General features: G+C 42.4%; 1 protein-coding gene across 1 annotated transcript in view; it reads left to right on the top strand.

Moving 5' to 3' along the window:
* Positions 1–22,481, top strand: part of LOC306933172 (piezo-type mechanosensitive ion channel component 2) — a gene marked incomplete at its 5' end in the record, with an annotated part of 59,285 nt that extends 36,804 nt beyond the window's left edge. The window contains 31 exons of the mRNA XM_079515266.1: positions 81–182; positions 1,683–1,848; positions 2,835–3,078; positions 3,792–3,888; positions 4,566–4,725; positions 4,808–4,897; positions 5,324–5,403; positions 5,641–5,706; positions 6,757–6,869; positions 7,061–7,181; positions 7,884–7,967; positions 8,168–8,334; positions 9,002–9,022; positions 9,114–9,325; positions 10,202–10,360; positions 10,437–10,748; positions 10,838–11,096; positions 11,853–12,041; positions 12,495–12,705; positions 13,484–13,601; positions 14,331–14,478; positions 15,352–15,566; positions 16,519–16,677; positions 16,999–17,146; positions 17,681–17,869; positions 18,095–18,187; positions 18,420–18,589; positions 19,515–19,634; positions 19,894–19,973; positions 20,118–20,334; positions 20,499–22,481. Of these exons, the coding sequence (XP_079371392.1) occupies positions 81–182; positions 1,683–1,848; positions 2,835–3,078; positions 3,792–3,888; positions 4,566–4,725; positions 4,808–4,897; positions 5,324–5,403; positions 5,641–5,706; positions 6,757–6,869; positions 7,061–7,181; positions 7,884–7,967; positions 8,168–8,334; positions 9,002–9,022; positions 9,114–9,325; positions 10,202–10,360; positions 10,437–10,748; positions 10,838–11,096; positions 11,853–12,041; positions 12,495–12,705; positions 13,484–13,601; positions 14,331–14,478; positions 15,352–15,566; positions 16,519–16,677; positions 16,999–17,146; positions 17,681–17,869; positions 18,095–18,187; positions 18,420–18,589; positions 19,515–19,634; positions 19,894–19,973; positions 20,118–20,334; positions 20,499–20,754 (4,766 nt within the window). The 3' untranslated portion in view covers positions 20,755–22,481. The remainder of the gene's footprint in view (positions 1–80; positions 183–1,682; positions 1,849–2,834; positions 3,079–3,791; positions 3,889–4,565; positions 4,726–4,807; positions 4,898–5,323; positions 5,404–5,640; positions 5,707–6,756; positions 6,870–7,060; positions 7,182–7,883; positions 7,968–8,167; positions 8,335–9,001; positions 9,023–9,113; positions 9,326–10,201; positions 10,361–10,436; positions 10,749–10,837; positions 11,097–11,852; positions 12,042–12,494; positions 12,706–13,483; positions 13,602–14,330; positions 14,479–15,351; positions 15,567–16,518; positions 16,678–16,998; positions 17,147–17,680; positions 17,870–18,094; positions 18,188–18,419; positions 18,590–19,514; positions 19,635–19,893; positions 19,974–20,117; positions 20,335–20,498) is intronic.
* Positions 22,482–23,338: the final 857 nt, after the last annotated feature.

The following is a 23,338-nucleotide window of genomic DNA, read 5'->3' as shown; positions in this document are numbered from 1 at the left end:
AATATGAATATGAAGTGTTTTCTATACGTCAGTGTTTGAAGCAGTGACGGGTACTTATTCTAGTGTTTTGTGATTGTCAGACTACCCCTGGAGGACCGCTATTCAACCTTTGACCTCAAATGTCATCAAGTGGCTCTTCCTGCCCGACTTTGCCATGAGGCCCGACCATTCATTCATATTCTGTGAGTTCCTCTCACCTTGCTACTGTTTTCTACACTTTGCGGTGCCTGTCCAGCAGACACACAGTGTATGTCAAGTTACAGCTAGCTGTGTTTGCATGTTATTAGTAAGATGCTGTCGTCCTACAACTATAAGTACTGTACATCCTACTCCTGATTTTCAGGTCCTGTACAATGGAAACAAAGAATCCACGGCACGACTCATTTGGCCTCTTAATGGTAATGGAAAAGAGTAAAGTCACTTTTCCACTGGTACTGGCTCAACTAAACTCTACAGTACTTTGCTTTACTTGACTCTATCTACTATTATCTAATGCTAATGCTAAGCCACATGCTGGGTTGCAGCTAGCCTTGTTCACTCCTCTCGTCTTCTGCAGCTCTTCACATTATAGCTGCCATTTTTGTCTCCACCAGGCCGAAGGCATGGGGAGAGAGTATGTTTGCACTCCGTCCGTCCGTCCGTGTGTGTGTGTGTGTGTCCGTCCGTCCGTCCGTCCGTCCGTCCTTCCGTCTGTGAACAGCTAATCTCCGGCACCGTTAACCCGGTCGATGCCAAATTTCCAGAACGGCCTGTTATAGCGCCACCAGGAGGCCGCTTTGTGCAAAACACGTTTTTGGACAGTACACCTACAGATTTTGTCCAAACATCACGCAAATTGGTACACAGTCTCTCTAGAGCCATTCAACGAGTATTTCAGATTTCTCAGACTCCATCCTGATTGGCTAAGATTGGCTTCCAAAGTTTGCAGGAGTGCTCAGTTTCAAACAAAATGCTGCAAATCATGAACACATCGTGTGATTTCCGTAAAATTGTGCACTCACATTCCCACTAGGCCGAGGAAGAAATGCCACATAAACATTTTCAACTCAGCCTCATGGTGGCGCTATAACTGGCCGAAAAGTGTTTTTACCTCTAACTGCACGGATCTGTGGATAACTTTGTATGCCAACTCCCTAGAGGCCAAGGAAAAACCTTTGCCTAGAATTGTTCACATCTGCTCTTTATAGCGCCACCAGGAGGCCGACATATGTAAAACACATTTTCTAATATTACTCCTTCAGATTTTATCCAAATTTCACGCAAATCGGTACACATGCTCTCCATAGTCATGTGATCAAGACGGGTTTGTTTGATTTCTCATAATCCACCCTCATTGGCTACAATTGGCTTCTAAACTTTTCAGGAGTAGCCTGCTTTGTACAAATCGCCACAACTACTCAACGCAGCGTCCGATTGTGGTGAAACTGTGCATGCATATTCCCACTAGGCTTTGGAAGAAATGCCACTTGACAGTTTTCAAATCAGCCTCATGGTGGCGCTACAACAGGCCAAGCCGCGTCACACACACACACACACACACACACACACACACACACACACACACACATTTATATTGCTCCTAAACATTTTGCCAAACATCACACACACACTCCTATCGTCCTGGTGGAGACCTGTGCCCAGAAGGGCACTTTTTCTAGTTACCCCTCTTTTCCTGTCTACAGATGACCACTTCCTGCTGTTGTGTTCTTCGCTGCAGTGGCAGGTGTTTGAGGAGGAGAACCGGGCAGCAGTGCGTCTGCTGGCAGGAGAGAATGTAGAGATCAGTCGTAGTCTGGACCCGAGCTTCATCAACCACTTCGTCACTGTGGACAACTTCCTGCACTGCAGGTGTCTCTTCTCTTCTCTTCTCTTCTCTTCTCTTCTCTTCTCTTCTCTTCTCTTCTCTTCTCTTCTCTTCTCTTCTCTTCTCTTCTCTTCTCTCCTCTCCTCTCCTCTCCTCTCCTCTCCTCTCCTCTCCTCTCCTCTCCTCTCCTCTCCTCTCCTCTCCTCTCCTCTCCTCTCCTCTCCTCTCCTCTCCTCTCCTCTTCCTATATTTTAACCCCAGTATAATGTCAACTCAGGACATGAACTGTCTGACTTCTTCTGCAAATCATGACTCATCGTAATTTATAGATGTTGGATAAGGGCAGGAAATAGACAGAATCATTTTAATCTATTAAATGTTTTAACCAAACTTCCTGTGAGGTAAGTTAGAAGGCAGATAGCTGGAGAAGCAGGAATCCCTCGTGTGGGTGAGGATGTATTAACAGCATTAAGGGATTACGTTACATGACTAATTAATGTTTGTCGTCACTCGTCAACTCATGAAAGCTGTTCTGGCAAGACAAAATTGCTGAATAAGTAATAGCAAAGAAATTGCAATTCCGGGAGAGATACAATAGATCACAATAGAGTGATTTCTCATTCTCAATCAAATTATGTGAAAATTCAAGTCACATGAGGCTATCTTAAATGATACCATTGGCTTTGTTTCATAATATCAAAATGTAGACGACAGAAAAATAAATTAGACAAAAGTGACAAAATGATCTGATGCGTTATCTCTCTCTCTCTCTCTCTCTCTCTCTCTCTCTCTCTCTCTTTTTGTCTGTCTGTCTGTCTGTCTGTCTGTCTGTCTGTCTGTCTGTCTGTCTGTCTGTCTGTCTGTCTGTCTGTCTGTCTGTCTGTCTGTCTGTCTGTCTGTCTGTCTGTCTGTCTGTCTGTCTGTCTGTCTGTCTGTCTGTCTGTCTGTCTGTCTGTTTGTGTGTGTCCCCCCCCCCCCCCCCCCTCTCTCTCTCTCTCTCTCTCTCTCCCTCTCTCTCTCATATCATCAGGTCCTACCTGGACATGGCAAAGGTCTTTGTATTCAGCTATTTCTTCTGGTTGGTGCTGTGCCTCATCTTCATCACTGGAACCACGCGAGTAAACGTCTTCTGCCTGGGCTACCTGGTGGCCTGTTTCTACTTCATGCTGTTTGGAAGCAGCGTTCTGATGCAGCCGGTCAGATACACACTGAGACTGTGGGACTGGCTTATTGCGTACACCTGCTTTGTCATCGCCACCAAGAACCTGCTCTCTGTGAGTTAAAATACAAAGTACAGGAACATACTGGTGCCTATAATCAATAGACAATTATACAAAATGTAACTCATCAATAATATATATTCAAGTAACTTTTAAAAAGGAAATCTACTTCTGGCATTTATAGGGAGCATATTCCAAGCCGAAAAAGCTTGATAAAAACATCATACAATTATTTTTGGAGACTCAGGTCAGTCTCTAAATGCTTCACTCAACTAGAGGCTGAGTACAATCTCACAACTGTCGTCGTTAAAACTGGGTGAAAACAGTTGGAGATTAAAACTTGAAATGTGTGCTCCTAGTGGGAGCGCAGGTCTACGCCAGCTCGGTTGCCTATCGTCGGCCCGCAAACTTGGAAGGTGAAAGATCGGACTAATAACCAATAGCCTTTACAGCTGCCTTTTCTATAGCTGGCAAAGTCCCTCCAGCCTCATCTGGCGTGGCCGCGTGGGATAAGTTCTTCCTCTTCTCCCTCTTCAATCTCAATTGAGGGAGTGGGAGTGGTTGGCCCTGATGGCCCTGACCAGTAGCCGATCGTCTGGCATCATAGATCTGACTAAATTCCTATGGGTCCATTTTGTTAAATTTCCCAGACTATTTGCTTCCTCTGTCTTGGCTCTATTCTTCTTGTGTCTTTGTTTAGGTTGCTATAGAATCTCTTCTGTGGGGTTTCATTACTTTTCTTCTGTCTCTCCTGTGCTTTGGTTCAGTTGGGTTCATGCGCCTATCTGGACAGCCTACTGAAGAATGGCTGTTGGCTCATCCAAGCTTTCAGCATGTTCTGCACTATCAAAGGCTATGATGTCCGTAAGTGTCGTAAACAATATGATTAATTTGCTCCAAGACATATACTGTAACATCAGCAGGAAAGTCAAGGTTGTATTCATAGCAAGGAAGGATATTTTAATACACTGGATCTAAAATGTCCCAAACGTTAATGGCTTCCCTTACTAGTGTGATCTGATCTGTCTGGTGTTTTGCTGCAGGGACTATCATTAAGTAATAAGCATAGGACTATCATTAAGTAATAAGCATAGGACAGCAGATTGTGTTTACTGCTGGAGGTAAAAGACTATGTAACACGAACTGAGGTGTGTGTGTGTGTGTGTGTGTGTGTGTGTGTGTGTGTGTGTGTGTGTGTGTGTGTGTGTGTGTGTGTGTGTGTGTGTGTGTGTGTGTGTGTGCGTGTGCACGTGTCCATGCACGCACGTGTCCACGCACGTGTCCACGCACGTGCGCATGTGTGTGTTTGTTATTTTATGTATTTGTGTATCTGTGTATGTATTGATTTGTAAAAAGGTGAATTCAATAAAACTTAATTGAAAAAAGAATGACCACTAAAAACAGAAAACACACACAAATCAATGGCGTGATGCTGAGATGCAGCTTCAAATCCAAACCTATTTACCGGTATGTAAAAGCAACATCTTAGTCAGCTGGATGTTCTGCTGCTAAGTTCTGACCGGCATGTATTTGTCTTCCAGCGGAACCTGACGATGAGTGCGAGCTGCCAGTGAGCGAGGCTGGCATCGTGTGGGATGCCATCAGTTTTGTTGTCCTGCTGATACAGAGGCGGGTCTTCCTCAGCTACTACTTCCTCTTCGTGGTGTCTGACCTCAAGGCTTCAAAGATACTGGCCTCCAGGTCAGTACAACCGTCAGTAGAAACTAAACTCAATTAGAAGCTGAACTGAACTGAACTAGACTAAAACAATATATTTCTAAAGGGGTGCTGAGCTATTTGAGGCCAAGGTGAAGAAGCAGGTAGCAGCCAGACTGGAGATGGAGAAGAAATCTGTGGATAAATTGAAGATTCAGTAAGACACTCAACGCTATACTATTACAAAGTACAACTGCTTAAAGAATGAAACCGAGAAAGATTATTGGATCACTTTATCCGATGTCTCATCTACACCATGCAGTGGTTCTCAACCTTTTCAGGCTGTGAGCCCCAAAATGATCATATTTGAACCCACCCTGACAAGAATTGGAGAATTTGAGGCATTACCCATTTGACTCGGGCCCACAGATGAATATTGTGAAAATACTTTGATTGGCTATTTTCGCAATTTTTCTCGCCATTTTTGCCAAGCTTTCTTATATTATTTCCCCCCTCATCATGTGGGGGACCCTGACCCACAGATTGAGAACAACTGATCCACACTGTCTCCCTCTCAGCTCTCCTAATGTCTGTACTGTATAAAAGTGTACTGTTTGTTGACATCTATAATGTTTTCCTGAAGAATGGACAAGATCAAAGCGAAGCAGAAAGGTCGTCCTGGATCAGAAAAAGCATTGGTCCTTGCTGAACAGGAGCCTGAGGGTAAAAGCTAAACCGTTTATTTTTGTAAATCTCTTTCTCTATTTTGAAGGTGATGATTAAAATTCTTCATCAATAAATGTCATCAATTACATGTATTGATGTATTGATCACTCAAAGTGATGCTATTTTTCATGGGGTATACGAACTAAAATAAAAGTTACTAAGTTATAGTCAACACTAAATGTAAAATAATAGTTAATATAATTAATACAATTAACAACTGGCCATGTTTTACAGATGAAGATGAGAAGTTAAAGAAAGACGCTGGCAAGTGGTGGAAACCTTGGGTGTGGCAGCCAGGGGGTGAGTGGCAACACCACAACATGAAGAGCGTATTCTATTGTCAGACATATCACTGCTTTTAGTTAATGTTACTTGTGAAACAAAATGTGGTCTCATTATGTATGAACTTTCTTTGTTAAGGGTAGAGAAATACAGACAGTAAGAAATACATATAAATACAATATTAAGGATTCAGGACGGGAACCCCTTTTCGTGTTTTAAGGATTATGTTATACTTTAGCTGTTGAAAAATAGCAGATCTACAAGCTCATAGCGCCGCACTCGGTGCCGCACTATGAGCTTGTAGATCTGCTATTTTTGAAAAATCGTGAAAATGTGGGGCACATCTTTGAATATATATTCTTTTAGAGCTCAAATCTTTGCTTCTGGGGGGTCCCTGTCGGAACTACATACTTTCAGATAATTCTGGGGGTCCTTGACATGAAAAATGTTGAGCACCACTGACACAGAAACATAGGTTTTTCAGAAAACTTTTATGATTTAGAAGACTTTTTTTAGAATCGGCCTCAGTCCTAAATGGGTTAAAAATAATTGCGAACGCAGTGATTGCGAACGCAGTGAGCATTTACTATGAGACCCAGCAGATCATGTCTGTGCGTCTGTCACGCTGTAACACCACCCGCCCACCACCAGAGGGCGCAGCTGTATCACACACAAAAACACACACACACATGCAAGCACACACGCACACACGCACGCACGCACGCACGCACGCACGCACGCACACACACACAAACAAAACTTAACTTAAAAAAAACTTAACTTAAAAAAAAAACTTAAAAAGGAAAAACTTTAAAAGGAAAAACACACACACAACTTAACTTAAAAAAACTTAACTTAAAAAAAAACTTAACCTAAAAAAAACTTTAAAAGGAAAAACTTAAAAAAAACTTAACTTAAAAAAAAACGTAACTTAAAAAACACAAAAAAAGAGAACTTAAAAAAAATTACGTAATTTATTCTGATTGTTGTTTTTGCAATTTACGAGCTGCGTTCGCTTCCCGCATATTCTTAAAATAATATGTTGACACGGCTCTGGTTTCTGTGCAGTGGAGAACAACTGTGGCTACCACCTGTTTGACAGCAACAGTGACGAGGAGGAAGACGAGGCTCCAGAGGAGAAAGAGGAGGTGGCTCCAACGAAGAAGAAAACTGCTTTACAGGTAAGAGCCACCATGACGACGACATCACCCGAGGCAGGCGCACATTTCTTTGAACAACATAATAATACTAAAATGTATTTTAGTATAGGAATTAATGAATTGCTTCTGGGTCCCGACTTACAGTACTAGAAGAGTCTTGTTTATATGAATGTAGTAACCCAATATTATCCAACTGCGCCCCCATACTACAGCTGTTAAATGAAGCCTGGGTCAAGAACTCGAAGATAGCCTTGAGAGACTTCAAGAGAGACACGGAACAGATCAAAAAAGAAGTGAAGCGGAGAGAAAAGCGAGAGCTACGGAAGCAGCAAGGTTGGAGGGTTGTTGTTGTCAGTTTGTCAGAAGCTAGATTTTGTCATACTGGTCATTTTGTTCTTCAACATTGCAACCAGTTACTGTGAGATCACAGATTCAATCCCTGTGAAAGCTTTTGTTATCCAATCAACACTGTACGTGTAATGTCAGCGTAAGTGATTCCCAAACCAGTTGTTTTTTTGGGGATCTTGGTTCACTCAACGTCCTGCTCGTTGGCAAGGCTTTCCAACAAATGCATGCCTTTTTAAAATGACTTGAAAACTAGGCAGGCACGTCGACAGCAAGGCCTTGAGGCTTGCTCGTCGTCGGACCATGGTGGAGGGTCTCGGAATCTTTAGCCAATCGGGATGGAATATGACAAATAATCAAACAGATCCGTCTTGATCACATTACTATAGAGATAATGTGATTTGCGTGATATTTGGACAAAAGCTGTAGGAGTAATATAAAATAAATTGTTTTGTGAAAAATTGGCCTCGTGGCGGCACTATAACAGGCCGACGTGAAAGATTTGGGTCAGACGTTCACAAACCGATCGGTCCAACGGTGGCAGACGGACGGACACACACACACACACACACACACACACAAGGATGGACGGACAGACGGACAGCATTGGACTATATACATTATATGCAAAACAAGTCACGAGTATACTGTGAATAATATCTATGTGAATATCTGTACATCTGTTTCCAGGTATTGACAGAACGGACTCCAGTGAGGATGAATTAGAAGACAACTATGTGGAGGATGGAGAAGAGGAGGAGGAGGAGGAAAAAGGTAAGAATGATTTTCAGTGAACCCTCAAATCAGTAGCAGTGATGTGGAGGTTAATTATGAGCAGGTGCAGTCCTGCTTTTCTCCAAATCCCTGTCAACACTGGGAAAGTTTATCAATTTGTGTCTTTTCCCAAATTACTACAGGTCCATATTTTCTTCTGGTGCCTAATTATCAAATGCATATCTTTCTGCTCCTGATAGAAAACATATTCCAGAGGTGCAGGCATAAAATGGAGTTCACATGGGTATTCCTCATGACCCTTCTTGAAGACATTACGGAGAGTCTGAACTCATTCTGTAAGGACCAGCTGGACATCTCCAGAGTCCTACGCTTCGAGCGGGCTTTGCTGGGCCAGCAGCAGAAGAAGGTGAGGCGAAAGGATGATTTAGGACAGTGGTTCCCAAACTTTTTCATGTCAAGTACGTCAATGATATCTTCTGAATCTCCCTCCTTACCTCTTCCCAGAATACTTTTACTCTTGGGCATGCCCACAAACAATGGAAAAATGTATCTTTGTCATTTCCACATCTGATACTAGTATCTGGAATATCTGTCTATATTGCAATAATTTTAACCGAGTGTTACCCGTCTGAGATTGAGCCTCCATACAGGCTGTGCTCCACTCTTCCAATGAAAATTCCCCTTGTAAATCAGACTTCCATGCATTGAATATAGAGTAACAATCAGATATGAATGATGCCCCTTTTAAAGGGTTTTTTGATAAGCTCTTTCTCAATTATTGACAGAGGAGGGATTGCCAAAGAGTCCGCCTGTTTAGCCCTTATAAAGCTTCTGAGTTGTAAATACTGTACTTAAATAAATGTGTACGAGGTATATTGCATTTAGCGACTAGTTCATCAAATGAGAGTAGATTCCCACTTCTACTTTCATAAACATCCTTCCATTGTTTAATCCCTTTTCCGGCCCATATCTTAAAGCCCCCATCCGCCCTACCTGCATGGGGTAAAATATCCATTTCCCCAAATTGGGCTCAAATGCTCCTCTTATTCTTAACTCCATTTACCATTTCCCAGCTCTCCCTCTTTCGCTACTCTGTGAGTTAAATGAACAATCAGGATTTATAACTGTATAACTGTATAACTGTATAACTGTTTATTAACAGTATACCTCTCCTTCACTCTGCAGGGTCGAGAGGTGAATCAGAATAGTGTGACGCGGTACTACGAGAACTGGCTGTCTCGTCAGAACACGTTATCATCACAGGATGACCCAGATGATCCCATTGACCTCCCCCTCCCTCCGCCCTGCTCACCCCCTGGAGTGCCCTCCTCCCCCCACTCCTATGCCAGACTCAAGAGCACTGCCTCAAGGGTCTCTTGGGGCAGCAGCGTGTCCAGGTATTCAATGATTCATTCATGTGTTCATTAACTCAGTGGTTCCCAAACCTTTTTCATGTCAAGGACCCCCAAACTGACACTCATTAGCCTGCGGACCCCCATTAGAAAATATATGCGGCTCTAGCAGTGATTTTCAACCATTTTCATTTCAAGGACCCCCAGCTTTGACCTGAATTAGGCTACAGTCCCCCATTTAATGGCATTTCTATCTCTGGGACCGCAATTCATGTATTGTAAAATCAAATTTAATTAAACTCAGAGAGTGTACAAATGGAACCAAATGGACCCGTTATGGGTCCATTTTGTTCCATGTGTTCCATGTGTACATGGAGTTACAGACCCATAAGGGTCCATTTGGTTCCTAACTATCATTTGGCTGGGGGACCCCCTGGAACTCCCTCAAGGACCCCTAGGGGTCCCCGGACCCCACTTTGGGAACCACTGCATTAACTCATTCAGTCAATCGAAGCGATGCCATTTCACACTTTTAACTTGTTTAATTTGTTTGTGAAGTTTATTCACCAGGTTTGTTTGTTTCTTGGTTTACTCATTCAGTCTTTCAGCGATCACGTATCACTAAATCACTGTTTGAAAGCATCTGGGTCTACTCATACTGTACTGTACTGTACTGTACTTATTGTATAACTTTTAGTTGAGCTTTAATTTATTTGATGGCGATGAAAACGTTAAGAAAGAGAATAAAATCTGCACTCTCAGTCGTAATAAGAGTCTTGTTTAATAATGTTGAGGATCCGCAGCAGCAGTCAAACCAGACAAACGCGTTTTGCCGCGCAGGCCTTCGCCAGTGTCCAATGAAGATGAAAACGTTACAACAGGTTTGTTGTATCGGTGTGCTCTCCTGTTCTCCACTCCTAGCTGCATGACAGATGAGACATTGCTGGGGTCCAGACAACCCACCCAGGACGATGACCTAGACTTCCCTTCACCTTGTGTCCAGCAGCCTGCAGACCAGCTGAGACGGAGGCTTATAAAGGCCACCAATGTAGACCTGACCTCCTTAGATAGTCAAGACAGGTTTGTACAAATATCTCAACCACTGTCTGTCTGTCTATATGCATACAGTATATACCTACTATTCTTTACTCCACAGTCTTGACGGATATACACAACAAAAGGAAGTTGATGAGATTAAAGATGACATAAAAGACGAGGAAGAGGAGAAGGGGGACGAAAATAAAACGGAACAGATCGAGCAAGAGGATCAACAGGAGCTACAAGAAACGGCAGAGAGAGAGGAGAGAGAGGAGGAGGAGAAGAGGTGGGAGAAAGAGGGAGATGGACACACAGACGAGTGTCCATATGAGCCTTATGAGGGAGAGAAAAGTCTCGATATCCCAGAATCCCCCAGGCCTCTGAGTCAGGAGACAAGGAACCTCACTGCCAGCGAACTGCTCCTCAACAAGTTAGTCATCATGGGAAATGTTATTAAAACGTTTTCTTATCTCACCTTGGGAAATTTTGTTAATTGTTTTTATATCCTCTTCATCTCAGCATGTTCGACAACGAGGAGATTTCAGAGTCCGACAAGTTTTACAAGTCACTCCCGAGGCACCTGCGGCTGCTCTTTGCCCTCTACAACACTATGGTGTCCAAGTCTGAGATGCTGTGCTACTTTGTAATCATCCTCAACCACATAGTGTCTGCCTCGATGCTCACCCTGGCCCTACCTATCCTCATCTTCCTCTGGGCCATGTTGTCCGTCCCCAGGCCTACTAAACGCTTCTGGATGACTGCTATTATATACACAGAGGTATGCCGTTATGGGACCAAGTATCACGTACAGTATATATTGGAAGAACGCATGCATATTGCACACTAAAATGAACAAAAAAGAGCCTCCAGACCAGTACGCTCCAGTTAATAGAGGGTCTAATAAACACCATAAGTTCCTTATGCAGTAAGTAACTGAAGGCCAGTATGGACCATTTGGAACTCCATATCAGCAGTTGTACTTGAATTGAACTTTTGATGTCGGACATGGACTGACCTCACCCAAATATAATACAATATATATGCAAATATGGCGATACCTGATGTGATATTTTTTTTTTTCTAGATTTTTTTTTTTTGCGGCTTACGCCTTTTATTGGTTTTTGAAGGGACAGACAGTAGGCTGACAGGAAACGGGAGAGAGATGGGGGAAGACATGCAGTAAAGGCCGTGTCGGGCTCGGGAGTCGAACCCGCGGCACACTGCGACTGGATTACCAGTCGGGTGCCCAGACGGTTACGCCACCGCCTGGGCACCTGATGTGATATTGATGATGTCACCCAAATACGGAGTTCCACAGGGTCCAGACTAGCCTCTTCATGTCACTCACATAACGCATACTGCACTAGAAGTCCTCTGTCAAAGGTTACTCCACTTAGTACTGTACATACAAATGGAGTGCATACAAAAATGCTCTTGTAGACCGCTGACCCGTTTTGTACCACGCCATAAAACAGTGGTGATGATTTGGTAAAGAGGAATGAGATGCACAATAATGTGTCTCATCTGTTTCCAGATTACAGTTGTGGTGAAGTACTTCTTCCAGTTTGGTTTCTTCCCTTGGACCACATCCAAGTACCGTGGCATCAACGCCGAGCGGCCCTACGCCATGCCCAACATCATCGGGGTGGAGAAGAAAGACGGATACGTTCTGTTTGACCTCATTCAGCTGCTGGCACTCTTTTTCCACCGTTCCATTCTAAAGGTATCGCATACTGTAGTTCCACTCGAAATGTACCATGATTCCAATATAAATGTACTACAGTTACATTTTAAACAATTTAAAGGTATCGTGGTTTCTTTCTAAGGCCACCACAGTTCCATTCTGAGGTTTCACTCGAAATGTACCATGTTTCCATTCTAAAGGTACCACGATTCCATGCACCACGGTTCCATCTTTATTTTTTGTCACTTACATTTTTATGATTTTTTTTTAAACAATTAACATAAAAACCATGGTTCCATGGTACATTCCATCTAAAGGCACCTTTGTAAAGGTTACATTTTAAAGGTGCAAATAAAAGAACCTCAAAACGACTGAGGTGCTTTGATGTACCTCTGCTGTACTCTTCATTAGAGGTACATTGTACACGTGAACCCAGAAGACCGGGTTCTTAACCACTACTACTAATACTACAAAACATGAATTACTATACAGTGCCATGGCCTGTGGGACGGCAAAGAGGTAGAGATGCCCGACTTCTTCAAGAAGATGAAGAAGAAAGCGGATAAGCAGAAGACGAGATCTGGAGACAAACAGGGAAGTGAGGAGGCGAGACCCAGCCGTCGACGGCTGTTCCTCCCTCTCCAAACCTCCACCGCCTCCCTGTTCTGTCGGCGAACAAATGACAGCTCTAGAGAATCTAATGGTAAATATATGATACTCATATATTTTCAATTGGGTAAGAGAGCCAGGTAATATTTTACAATTCCAACTCTGAGCCTTCATTTTTTGTCCGACAAACTGTCTAGTAATTTTAGTTTTTTGTTTGCCATTCCTGTTTTAATTTAGTGGTCATGACATATACCCATTAAAATTACCTTGAAGGCGAATAGTTTCTCAGATAGAATAGACTCATACAGGAAAGGTTAACTGAGCAAGCACAACACAAGAGATGGTCACGGCCACACAGCCAACTCAAGGTACGGCCACGGAGCCGACTTGGGGACCCAACGCAGCTCCTCCAAGGAAAACAAACAAATGAACGGAGCTGAACGTGAATCCCCCCCACCGCCCACCCCTTTTTTTCCCCTCACTGTATATGTTTTTTTTCCCTTTTTACCTCCTTTATGATGAATTCCTGTTCTGTCCTTTGTCTATATAGAAGTGTCTATTTGTACGTCTCTAAATGTTTTTGATGAATTGAACATTGTGGACCCTATTGGAAACAAGTGTAATGCTTAATTGGGTCGTCCACTCACAGTTAACAGCCTTTGTATTGAGTTTGTGCTTGAAATGTACTGTAATTCTGCAAAATGTTAATACATTTTTCAATCAATCAATCAATCAATCAATCAATCAAGCCTCGCCCTGATAACCAGAAATATTTCATTGTATTTCCATTTTCCACCCTAAAACAACCCCGTTGTCATCTGACAATCAGCCAACATGATGTTCTTCCATGTGTTGTGTGTTTTCTTTTGGAGAGGTGAAACCCAAGAAGAAAAGACACCGCCGGAACAAGATTCCTCTGACACGGAAGCAGATGATCCGAAAGCAGATCCGAGAGAGGATGCTACAGGCCAAAGCTACCATCATAGAAGTGTATGTTGGTTAAGACTCGATAAACTGTCAAGATGTAAGCAGTGAAGTCTCTGCCTTTAGCCAAATATTTTCATGTCAAGGACCCCCAAATTGATATGTATTTGGCTGTGGAATGTGGACCCTCATTTGAAAAGATTTTGTGCCAGAGACCCCTATAAAGGATTTGACAACATTTGTAAACATTCTTTAAAAAAAAGCGAATCTAAAACCTCTCTACGCGTCACATTGCGACGCATTGTGAGCTTGAATATCAGCTTTTTCAAACAGCGAAAAATAAAAAATGGGGCATATGTGTTTAAGGCGGCCATCCCACCGATGATCCAAAATTGCATTATCAAACGATAAGAGCCAGATGCAGGATGAAAGTGATCAGTTTTTTTCTGGGGACCCCCTGGAATCCCCTCAAGGACTACTGGGGGTTCCCGGACCCCACTTTGAGAGGACAACATAGCAGAGGTCCCAGCACTTGCCCCTCTTAATTGTTACTGAAACATGTACAGTAGTTCCTGATTCCTGAGAAATGATCAAATGCAAGGTGGGGATCAATTAAGTTAATTAGATATGATAAACAACAATGCATTCTAAACACATGTGGTTTGGATTATTATGAGGCACGGAAGTGGAGTAGAGACCAGGGTTTACCCTGAAAACATATTTGTCAAACGTGGCCCTGCCTCTGTATGAATCTGTACACATGAGTGATGCCATCCCCCCTCCTCCCCCCCACAGTGCCCTGAACATTTACCTACCCATCAGGCAGTTCTTCTATGACATCATCCACCCCGAGTTCAGTCCTGTGTGTGATGTCTATGCCCTCATGTTTCTCATTGATGTTGTCAACTTCATTGTCACCATATATGGATACTCTGCTTTTGGGGTAAGAATCAATATGTTTGTGTTAAAGCTACCCAAGAACATACTGTGGTACACAATACACATCAATGTTTTTGTATGTGTGGTAAATAGTAAATGGTGCATTTATATAGCGCCTTTATCCAAGGCGCTTTACAGAGATTGTGCATTACATTCACACATTCACACACCGATGGCGGCGTAAACCATGCAAGGCACCAACCAGCACATCAGGAGCAGTTAGGGGTTCAGTGTCTTGCTCAAGGACACTTCGACAATAACTCTGGGGGAGCCCGGGTTCGAACTGGCAACCTTGCGGTTACCATCCGGCCACTCTACCCCTGAGCCACCGCCGCTGCCCTTCTATGTATGTGTGCATACATAGAAGAAAGAGATCCAAAGAGGCACAAACACAGATGCAGAGAATACCAACGAACTCGCCTCAAAACACAGTCGCCCCGGGCATACAGCCGGCGAAACTGCTCAGGCTGGTATTCCTAAACATAACCTAAGTAAACTATGCTTAAATGGTTAAAACTAACCTTATTCCCCCCGTTTAAGGCGAGCATTCCTTAATATTCCTCCATAATATAAGAGAAACCCAACAGCTGTGCTGTTTGTGAAACAATCATCTAAATTATCTGAAAACCCTTTACTTGTAGTTTTTGTGGTAAAAGCGCTCAAACTTTCTTCTTTCCTGCCTTCTTTCCTCTCCTTTCAATCTCTTCTTCCTTTTCTTGTATTTCTTGGAAAAAAATGACACAATAGGAACTATGCACAAAAATTTCGCCCACTTTTTACTTGTAAAACGGTGATGTGATGATGAAGTCGATTCTGAATTCTCGCTCTCTCTCTCTGTCTCCTATTATCACTACTTTTTATCTTTATCTTCCTATAGAAAAACAGTGCAGGAGTGGACATCTCAGAGTCCCTGGGTGATGACCAGGTGCCCGAGGCCTTCCTGGTGATGCTGCTGATGCAGTTTGCGACCATGATTGTCGACCGGGCCCTGTACCTGAAGAAGACCCTGATGGGGAAGTGTGTGTTCCAGGTGGTCCTGGTGTTTGGCATACACTTCTGGATGTTCTTCATCCTGCCTGGGGTCACTGAGAGGTCAGGGGTTCATCATTTCATGGAGTGATATGGTCTTTATCCCATTGAGACCTGGAACGCATCCATGTCACGTTAGCGTTTAACCACATTAACCATTAAGTGATGTCGGAATGCTGAAGAGAAACAGAAGAGAAGAAAGAGAAATGCATACCGATAGCTGAATCATTGAAATGTTCCTATTCCTATTCATTTTTTATGAATTCTACAAATGCATCTTGGCAAGCCTGTATTCAGTACCATTCCATTTGAAATGGTATTGAAGTGTAGCTTTATTGGAAATGTTTTTTTTTTAATCCTTCTGGGCTCCATACCAGGAATTATATTTGGCTGCATCTTCCCCTCAGACACTACATTTCCATGAATCCCCAGTAATGGCTTGGATATAAATGTTATCCAGAAATATTACTACTTTATGATTCTTAAAAGGAATAAAAGGGTGCATTACTTTGACATCATATTGCATGGAACAGAATTGTGTCTGTGTGGTAGGGAGGATTAATGTCTTTAACAAGGAGGATAACCCTGTCACATCCATCTTTTTTTTTGAAATTATGTTTTTATTTTGGTCATCGTGTACAGGCATAATGAACAACTACATCATGAGATCAAATACATTACAATCATATATATATATATATATATATGTTCTCAATGGTGACCAAAGTTACAACATTTTCTTTTTGTCACATCCATCTTAAAGTCAAGTCCGCATGAATGATTCCTAACTCAATGAATTGCAACTTGCAACAGAATCCTAAAACTGTGGTTTGCAACGATTTAAAACACACCCAGGTGCCGACCTGCAACGGGGTAATTCAGACCGTTGCAACTTTTCTCTGCAACTTTTTGCAACGATTTCATCATGTGATGTGTACTAGGCTTAACAATTTAATGATTGCATTACTGACTGATTAAATCCTCTCTAACAATGTCTTTGTTTATCTTTCTTCAGGAGGTTCAATAACAACCATATAGCCCAGATTTGGTACTTTGTCAAGTGTATCTACTTTGGCCTGTCTGCTTATCAAATCAAAAGTGGCTACCCCAAATGTGTGCTGGGAAACTTCCTCACTAAGAACTTTAACTACATGAACCTCTTCCTCTTCCAAGGGTACGGTCAGTTTGTGACTTTTCTCGTGTTGGCAATTATTCCCTAAATAAATGTCTAACCTTACGGTTAAGGAAATATACAGCTTCTATTGTTGAAAGGCATAGTATGCTCATATTTCTCCAAAATATTTAATGATGGTTATTTTACTATGTAAGTATAATGGCCACATTCTATAAAGCATGTTTTCCCCACATACTCAACACATTTCTAAAATAATGCGTTTACTGTGTTGTTTTGTCGATTGCAAACTATATATTTTATTTTTGTCACTTTGCTCGTCTCTTCTTTCTCTCCTTTCCTCTCCTCTATGTTATCCCTCAGGTTCCGCTTGGTGCCCTTCCTGACAGAGCTGAGGGCAGTGATGGACTGGGTTTGGACGGACACCACACTGTCTCTGTCCAGTTGGATCTGTATAGAAGATATCTATGCCAATATATTCATTCTGAAGTGTTGGAGGGAGTCTGAGAACGTAAGCAATTTATTCTAAAACAATAACTGGTAATAGTATAACTTGCAAACAGTGTCAAAGCAAGCACACTAACAGTAATCACAACTTTTGCTTCTGAATAATTTCACTTGGTTGTAATACCTAATTTATCAACTACATTAATAATATAGTTTCTATATAATATAATATATATATACTATATATATATATAGCTTCTTTTCCTGGAAAGGAGCCAGCTTAGGTGGTTTGGGCATCTGGTTAGGATGCCTCTCGGCATGCCTCCCTAGGGAGGTCCTCGAGGCACGTCCCACTGGGAGGAGACCCCGGGGCAGACCAAGGCGCAGTTGGAGGAAACACATCGACTCACTGGCCTTGGAACGTCTCGGGATCCCCCAGGAGGAAGTCACTAATGTTGCTCTGGAGAGGGAAGTATGGAGCTCTCTGGTGGAGCTGTTGCCCCTGCGACCCGACTACGGATAAGCGGTTGAAGATGGACATAGTTTTAATGTTATTTATATCGCAGCTATTCAAAGTTTGGCCTTATTTTCCCCTTAGAAATACCCCCACCCTCCAGGAACGAAGAAGAAGAAAGTGGTGAAGTATGGTATGGGAGGGTTCATCATCTTCGCCCTCATCGGCATCATCTGGTTTCCCCTACTCTTCATGTCACTGATCAACAAGGCGGCTGGGGTGAACAATCAGCCATTAGATGTCTCCATTGAGCTCAGCATTGCAGGATATGCGGTCAGGAGATTTAGAATTTGGTGTCACGTTTACAGTGTGGCAATGAGAGTATTATTGGTACAAGTATTATTGGTATTTGTAAATAATTGCTGTGTGTGTGTGTGTGTGTGTGTGTGTGTGTGTGTGTGTGTGTGTGTGTGTGTGTGTGTGTGTGTGTGTGTGTGTGTGTGTGTGCACGTGTGTGCGTGTGCGCGCGTGTGCGTGCGTGCATGTGTGTCTCCACAGCCTCTATTCACCATGACTGCTCAGGGGCAGAATTTGATTCCATACACAAAGGCTGGCTACAACAAACTCATCAATACCTATGCTACCCACCCAGTAACTATCAAAATCTTAATTTGATAACTGGATCAAATGTATTGTTCTTGGTCATTTGTCATTAAAGTTGTATTTCCCTCAGGATGTCAGTCATGGGGTGATGTCAGTAATTGCTTTTGATAGAGATATACTGTAACTACAATGATGAAAATGTTCTGTTTTGTTAATTTTAGTAAGTCTTTGAGTAAGTATTTCTATCCATACATTCATCTAACTATCCATTCCCCTCCAGTCTGCCGTGGAGTTCATTATGAACTATGATGCGGAGGACCTTCTAGTTGCTAGGATAAAGAGCGATGCAAGTTTTCTGTGGAGCATCAGCCCTGCCAGCCGAGAAGCTATGACCCAAGAGCTTAAAAACTCCTCTCACATTGACATCACCCTGCGATGGGTACTACTCAGGTGTGTGTGTACTGTATGTGTGTTGTTCATCATCAGATGTCCAGCTCCGTAGCGTACTCCTGCTCCCCACACTCACATGCTGCTCCGTCCGCCAGGCCCCACTTCCTCATGAATGTTTTGAATCCGAGCCCAGTTCGCAGGCAGCTCAGCAGGGTCCATTGCCAGCATGGCAGTTCCCCTCCTTTAATGCCACCTCCCGTGTCCTGGATGTACAGTTGGGTGCCACCGATATTGTCCCTTATCATTTGACCCATTTAGGCCTGACCTCAAAATGTTAAAAAATCCTTCTAAATCCTCTAATTCTTCTACATTTTTCTGAAATAAATATTTTCACGATTTTTCAAAAATAGCAGACCTACAAGCTCGTAGCGCGCCACTCGGTGGCGCGCTATGAGCTTGTAGATCTGCTATTTTTCAATAGCTAAATTATAACATAATGTTTAAAACACCAAAAGGGGTTCCCGCCCAAAATGTGTTAACTGTCCTTTTGCGCAGATCACGCAAACCTCAGCAAAAAGAAAAGGACAATATCGATGGCCTCCAACTGTAACAGTGGATGTGTGTTGGCCCGGCCAACTCCCACTCCTGCTTTGTGTTTATTTGTTTGTGTGTCTTTAGTGGAAGTCTTCACAAAACCCACTTGGGTTTCTTACCACTCCTGCACAATTCTAATACTCTTTTTGTAAAGACAATCTGTTTGTTCACCTCATAATCTATATCTTCACCATAATGTTCCTCCATCGTTATTTCATTTTTTTATTTTTCTTGCCACAACTAGCACCTCCCTCTCGGAATGTGCATGCATAATAATAATGTTGTCCATTGTGGTTCAGCCATACATTTCTAGGTTTTGACCTGGTCTTGTTTTGTATTGTTACTACTACTTACTATGAAATGTAATGAATTATATTCATATACCCCCAAGGGATGCAACCAACAATCCAATGCATGCTGAGACGTCAGGAGAAAACACAGTGGAATACAATGATGACGTTTTGAGGGACAGCTTGGTTAACATGCTCAAAGGGACCAGCAGCAGCCCTGTGTGAGTAACAATCAGTACAAAAACTGGATATGCGTTTTCATTAACCACGGCAACAATATATGTAGTCGCTCAGAGTCCCATCCTTTTTCACTTTTACACCTAACCTCTATGCCTAAAATAACTAATTTAATGCAACAGTGAGCATGCTATTCACTCATTAAAATATTTTGAATAAAGAGACTGATACTGCAACCCTCATAAGTTTCAAGCAGTGTGGGAAAAGGTTTATGGTCTTGCACTCTTTCATTCTGTCCTGCAGGATCCTCCATAATCTGTTGCCAAAGTTCATCAAGGGAGCCAAAGGACCTGAAGCCAAAATGGCCAAAAGAATGTCAGTCGGTCAGTCACCCTTTACCAAATTAATTAATTCTCTTACTTGGTTGGAACATTTTTACATGCTTGTTTATGGTCTGTAAAGTAATCTTGTTACACAAATAAATCAATATCACAAAGTATAAATTTAGTTCAATGTCTTCCCCTCAGAACATTCAGACCGCCCTGAAGACATCCAGGCATTTGCGTTCTTCAGGCCCATGTCAATCAGACTTCAGCCGGCCAATGGGGTCACACAGGATGATGGAAACCAGTGGTGGGTGGTGGAGGAGTGTTCTCTCACCAAGAACAGCTGCCACAATATAGACATAGTGTTTCTCAATAATAAAGTCAGTCCTCCTAGTTTGGGCTTCCTGGCTGGACATGGGTAAGCAACACATCATGGCAACTCTTATATTTACATTTTATACCATTAGGAATTAGCTTTTCCACATTTCGCCAATTCCGTTGATTCTTGCTATTGTAAATATTATTTCGGAGCGAGATGTTTTTTGACCTTTTCTTGTATCTGATCTATCTCCCCTACAACAGTATTGTAGGCCTGTACATGTCCGTGGTGCTGGTTATAGGGAAGTTCATCAGGGAATTCTTCAATGGGATCTCCAGGTCCATCATGTTCGAGGAGCTGCCGTGCGTGGACCGTGTCCTGAAGCTCTGCACAGACATCTTTGTGGTACGAGAGATGGGGGAGATGGAACTGGAGGAGACGATGTGCGAGAAAGTAATCTTCCTCTATCGATCACCAGAGACCATGATCAAGATGACCAGAGAGAAGAAAGACAGCTAGGGGATGAGCTGTTTTACATAGCTTTAGGTTCCCCAAATGAGAAGTGAAGTTATACATTTGGACAGGACCAGGTTAGGGACTCTTGAAGCCATGTTTCCTCAGGTACGCAGTGCAATTCATATCAGTTGAAAGGGTTGCATTTTAAAAACCTAAAGCAATAGGATTAATAGCAAAGGATTCACTCCATTTTACTTTAAAGGCAAAATGTGTGCAGTATTACCAAAAATCCCTGATTAAGTTGATTACCGGTATATCACTCAATTTGGCTGACTTCATCCCCTTGTCAAAATTCCACTTTTAGTTTGTGCACCCAGTAAGTTACAGTAATTGTGGCTTCAAGAATCAACTACCTATAGTTATCCATGTTGAGGCAATACAGTTGCCTCTTTAAAAATGCATGCGTTTCTAATTAAGTTTTTGATTCAGGTTTACAAAAACAATTAAAGCCCATCTGCCATCGTATTCCGATTACTTCCAGAAACATTTTCAAGGACCTATTCACATTGTCGTCATGTAAATACCATTTTCTGTTGCTGATGTATCCTACAACATTGTTTAATTCATACCAAAATAAAATGATTTAATGATCTATAAAGCTTTGAAATGTCTTAATGCATTCAACAAACAAATTAAACTAGAAAAAGTGCCCTTCTGGGCACAGGTCTCCACCAGGAGGATAGGACTGTGTGAGATGTTTGGCAAAATGTTTAGGAGTAATATAAACATGTTAGTTTTTTGCAACAATTTTCTTCATTTTGTTGAGGAAATGCAGAGTGCCTGGTGGCACTATAATAGGCCAATGTGAAAAGGGTGCCATTTCTTCATACACCTTTAATGGCAATTGGATGATTTGAGGCATTTGTTCCAAAAATGTGTTTTGCAAAAATCAACCTGTTGGTGGCGCTATAACAGGCCAATGTGAAAAGGGTTCCTCAGCCTAGTAATAAAATGTGTGAAAGATTTCACGTAAATTGCATGCTGCGTTCATGATTTGAGGCTTTTGTTTGTTCAAAACGGGGGAATCTTGCAAACTGTGAAAGCCAATTATAGCCAATTAGGATGGAATATGAAATATCGGACAGATCCGACTTGAGCACATGACCATAGAGATACTGTGTAACGATTTGTGGAGAATCTGGAGGAGTAATATCAAAAAGTGTTTTACAAAAGTCGGCCTCCTGGTGGCGCTATAAAAGGCAGATGCGGAAAATGCAGGTCAAAGATTTGTCCTTGGCTTCTAGGTAGTGTGCATGCAACGTTTCACGCAGATCGGTGCAGTTTTAGGTAGAAAATGTGAAAAGCTGCCTCATGGTGGCGCTTTAACAGGCCGTTATGGAAAATGTGGGGCAGAGGTTCATCGTGGCATCCAGGGAGTGTGTGTGCAAAGTTTGGCATCGACCGGGTTAACGGTGCCAGAGATTAGCTGTACACAGACGGACGGAAGGACGGACACACACACGGACGGAGTGCAAAACATACTCTCTCCCCATGCCTTCGGCCTGGTGGAGACAACCAGAAAACGGTTCCAATTTTCATCTTTTAATACATTTATTAATTACAAATAAAGGGAAATATTTTTTTTAATTTGTATTGGATTAAGATCTCCAGTCCCGACTCCCAACAGCTCTTTTTGATGTCATCGAGTCTTTAAGGTGACCACATTGGCGTTGCGGGGTCCGGGGTCCTCATTCCACTGAAAAGACTTATGTACACCATGGTCTCAGATCCTGAACAGAGGGTGAGAAAACATCATTTGACAGTATTCTCACTCAGTACAGATTCATACTGCGTTTTCTACATTGGCGGTAGTTGGGTGATTTAAACTTGATTACATTAACCTGAGTGTCAGCTAAGCTGGCCACAATGTGGCCATGTAAGAACTTCTTGAACTTAGCCAATCTGAACCCTTGAGTAATGCGGCCTGGCCGGATAAACATAGGATTGAAATAAAGACTCAGGGCCAAGCTTTAACACTAAAATACCAACTAAAATGCAGTGACTTTAGCTGGGTGTCCCACATCTTATCTGATGAAGGAGAAATTAAACTATCATATCAATGCGTCCAGGGTAAGCCAAAAGCAAACATGTTAATTGGAGACCAATTCCCTGATGAAGGCTTAACCGCCGAAACGTTGGATTCATTTTTGTCTTACCTGCTGTCCTAATAAAATATTGGCACTCTGGCTATTGGCGTGTGCGGCCACCTTCTTGTTTTTTCAAGATTTCCTCTACAGTTTTCTCCTGTGTGCCGGCAGCGCCACAAGGACTTTGGTGTGCATATAGCTTTTTTGTATAGTAATTGGAGACCAATTAACATGTAATTTGGCATGTACATTACAACATCCACTAAAAACAATGCAACATGTCTAATGCCATTGGTGCCAACCATGCTGTGTTCACAAGGGCAGATGCAAAGATACAGTCTACCATTCATTGTCAACGGAAGCCAGTGACATGAAGATACAAAGATGCATCCGACATTTGTAGCTCTGCAAAAGCTACAAATTGAAGCTGAGCTGGCAATGACACGTCACTACAGACGCACACTTGACATCACGACCATGTGAGCAACAGATTTTACAAA

The sequence above is a fragment of the Electrona antarctica genome (genome assembly GCF_951216825.1).
Source record: "Electrona antarctica genome assembly, chromosome: 2".
NCBI lineage: Eukaryota > Metazoa > Chordata > Actinopteri > Myctophiformes > Myctophidae > Electrona > Electrona antarctica.
Note: the sequence above shows the minus strand (reverse complement) of the source record. Positions and strands in the feature narration are given on the sequence as shown.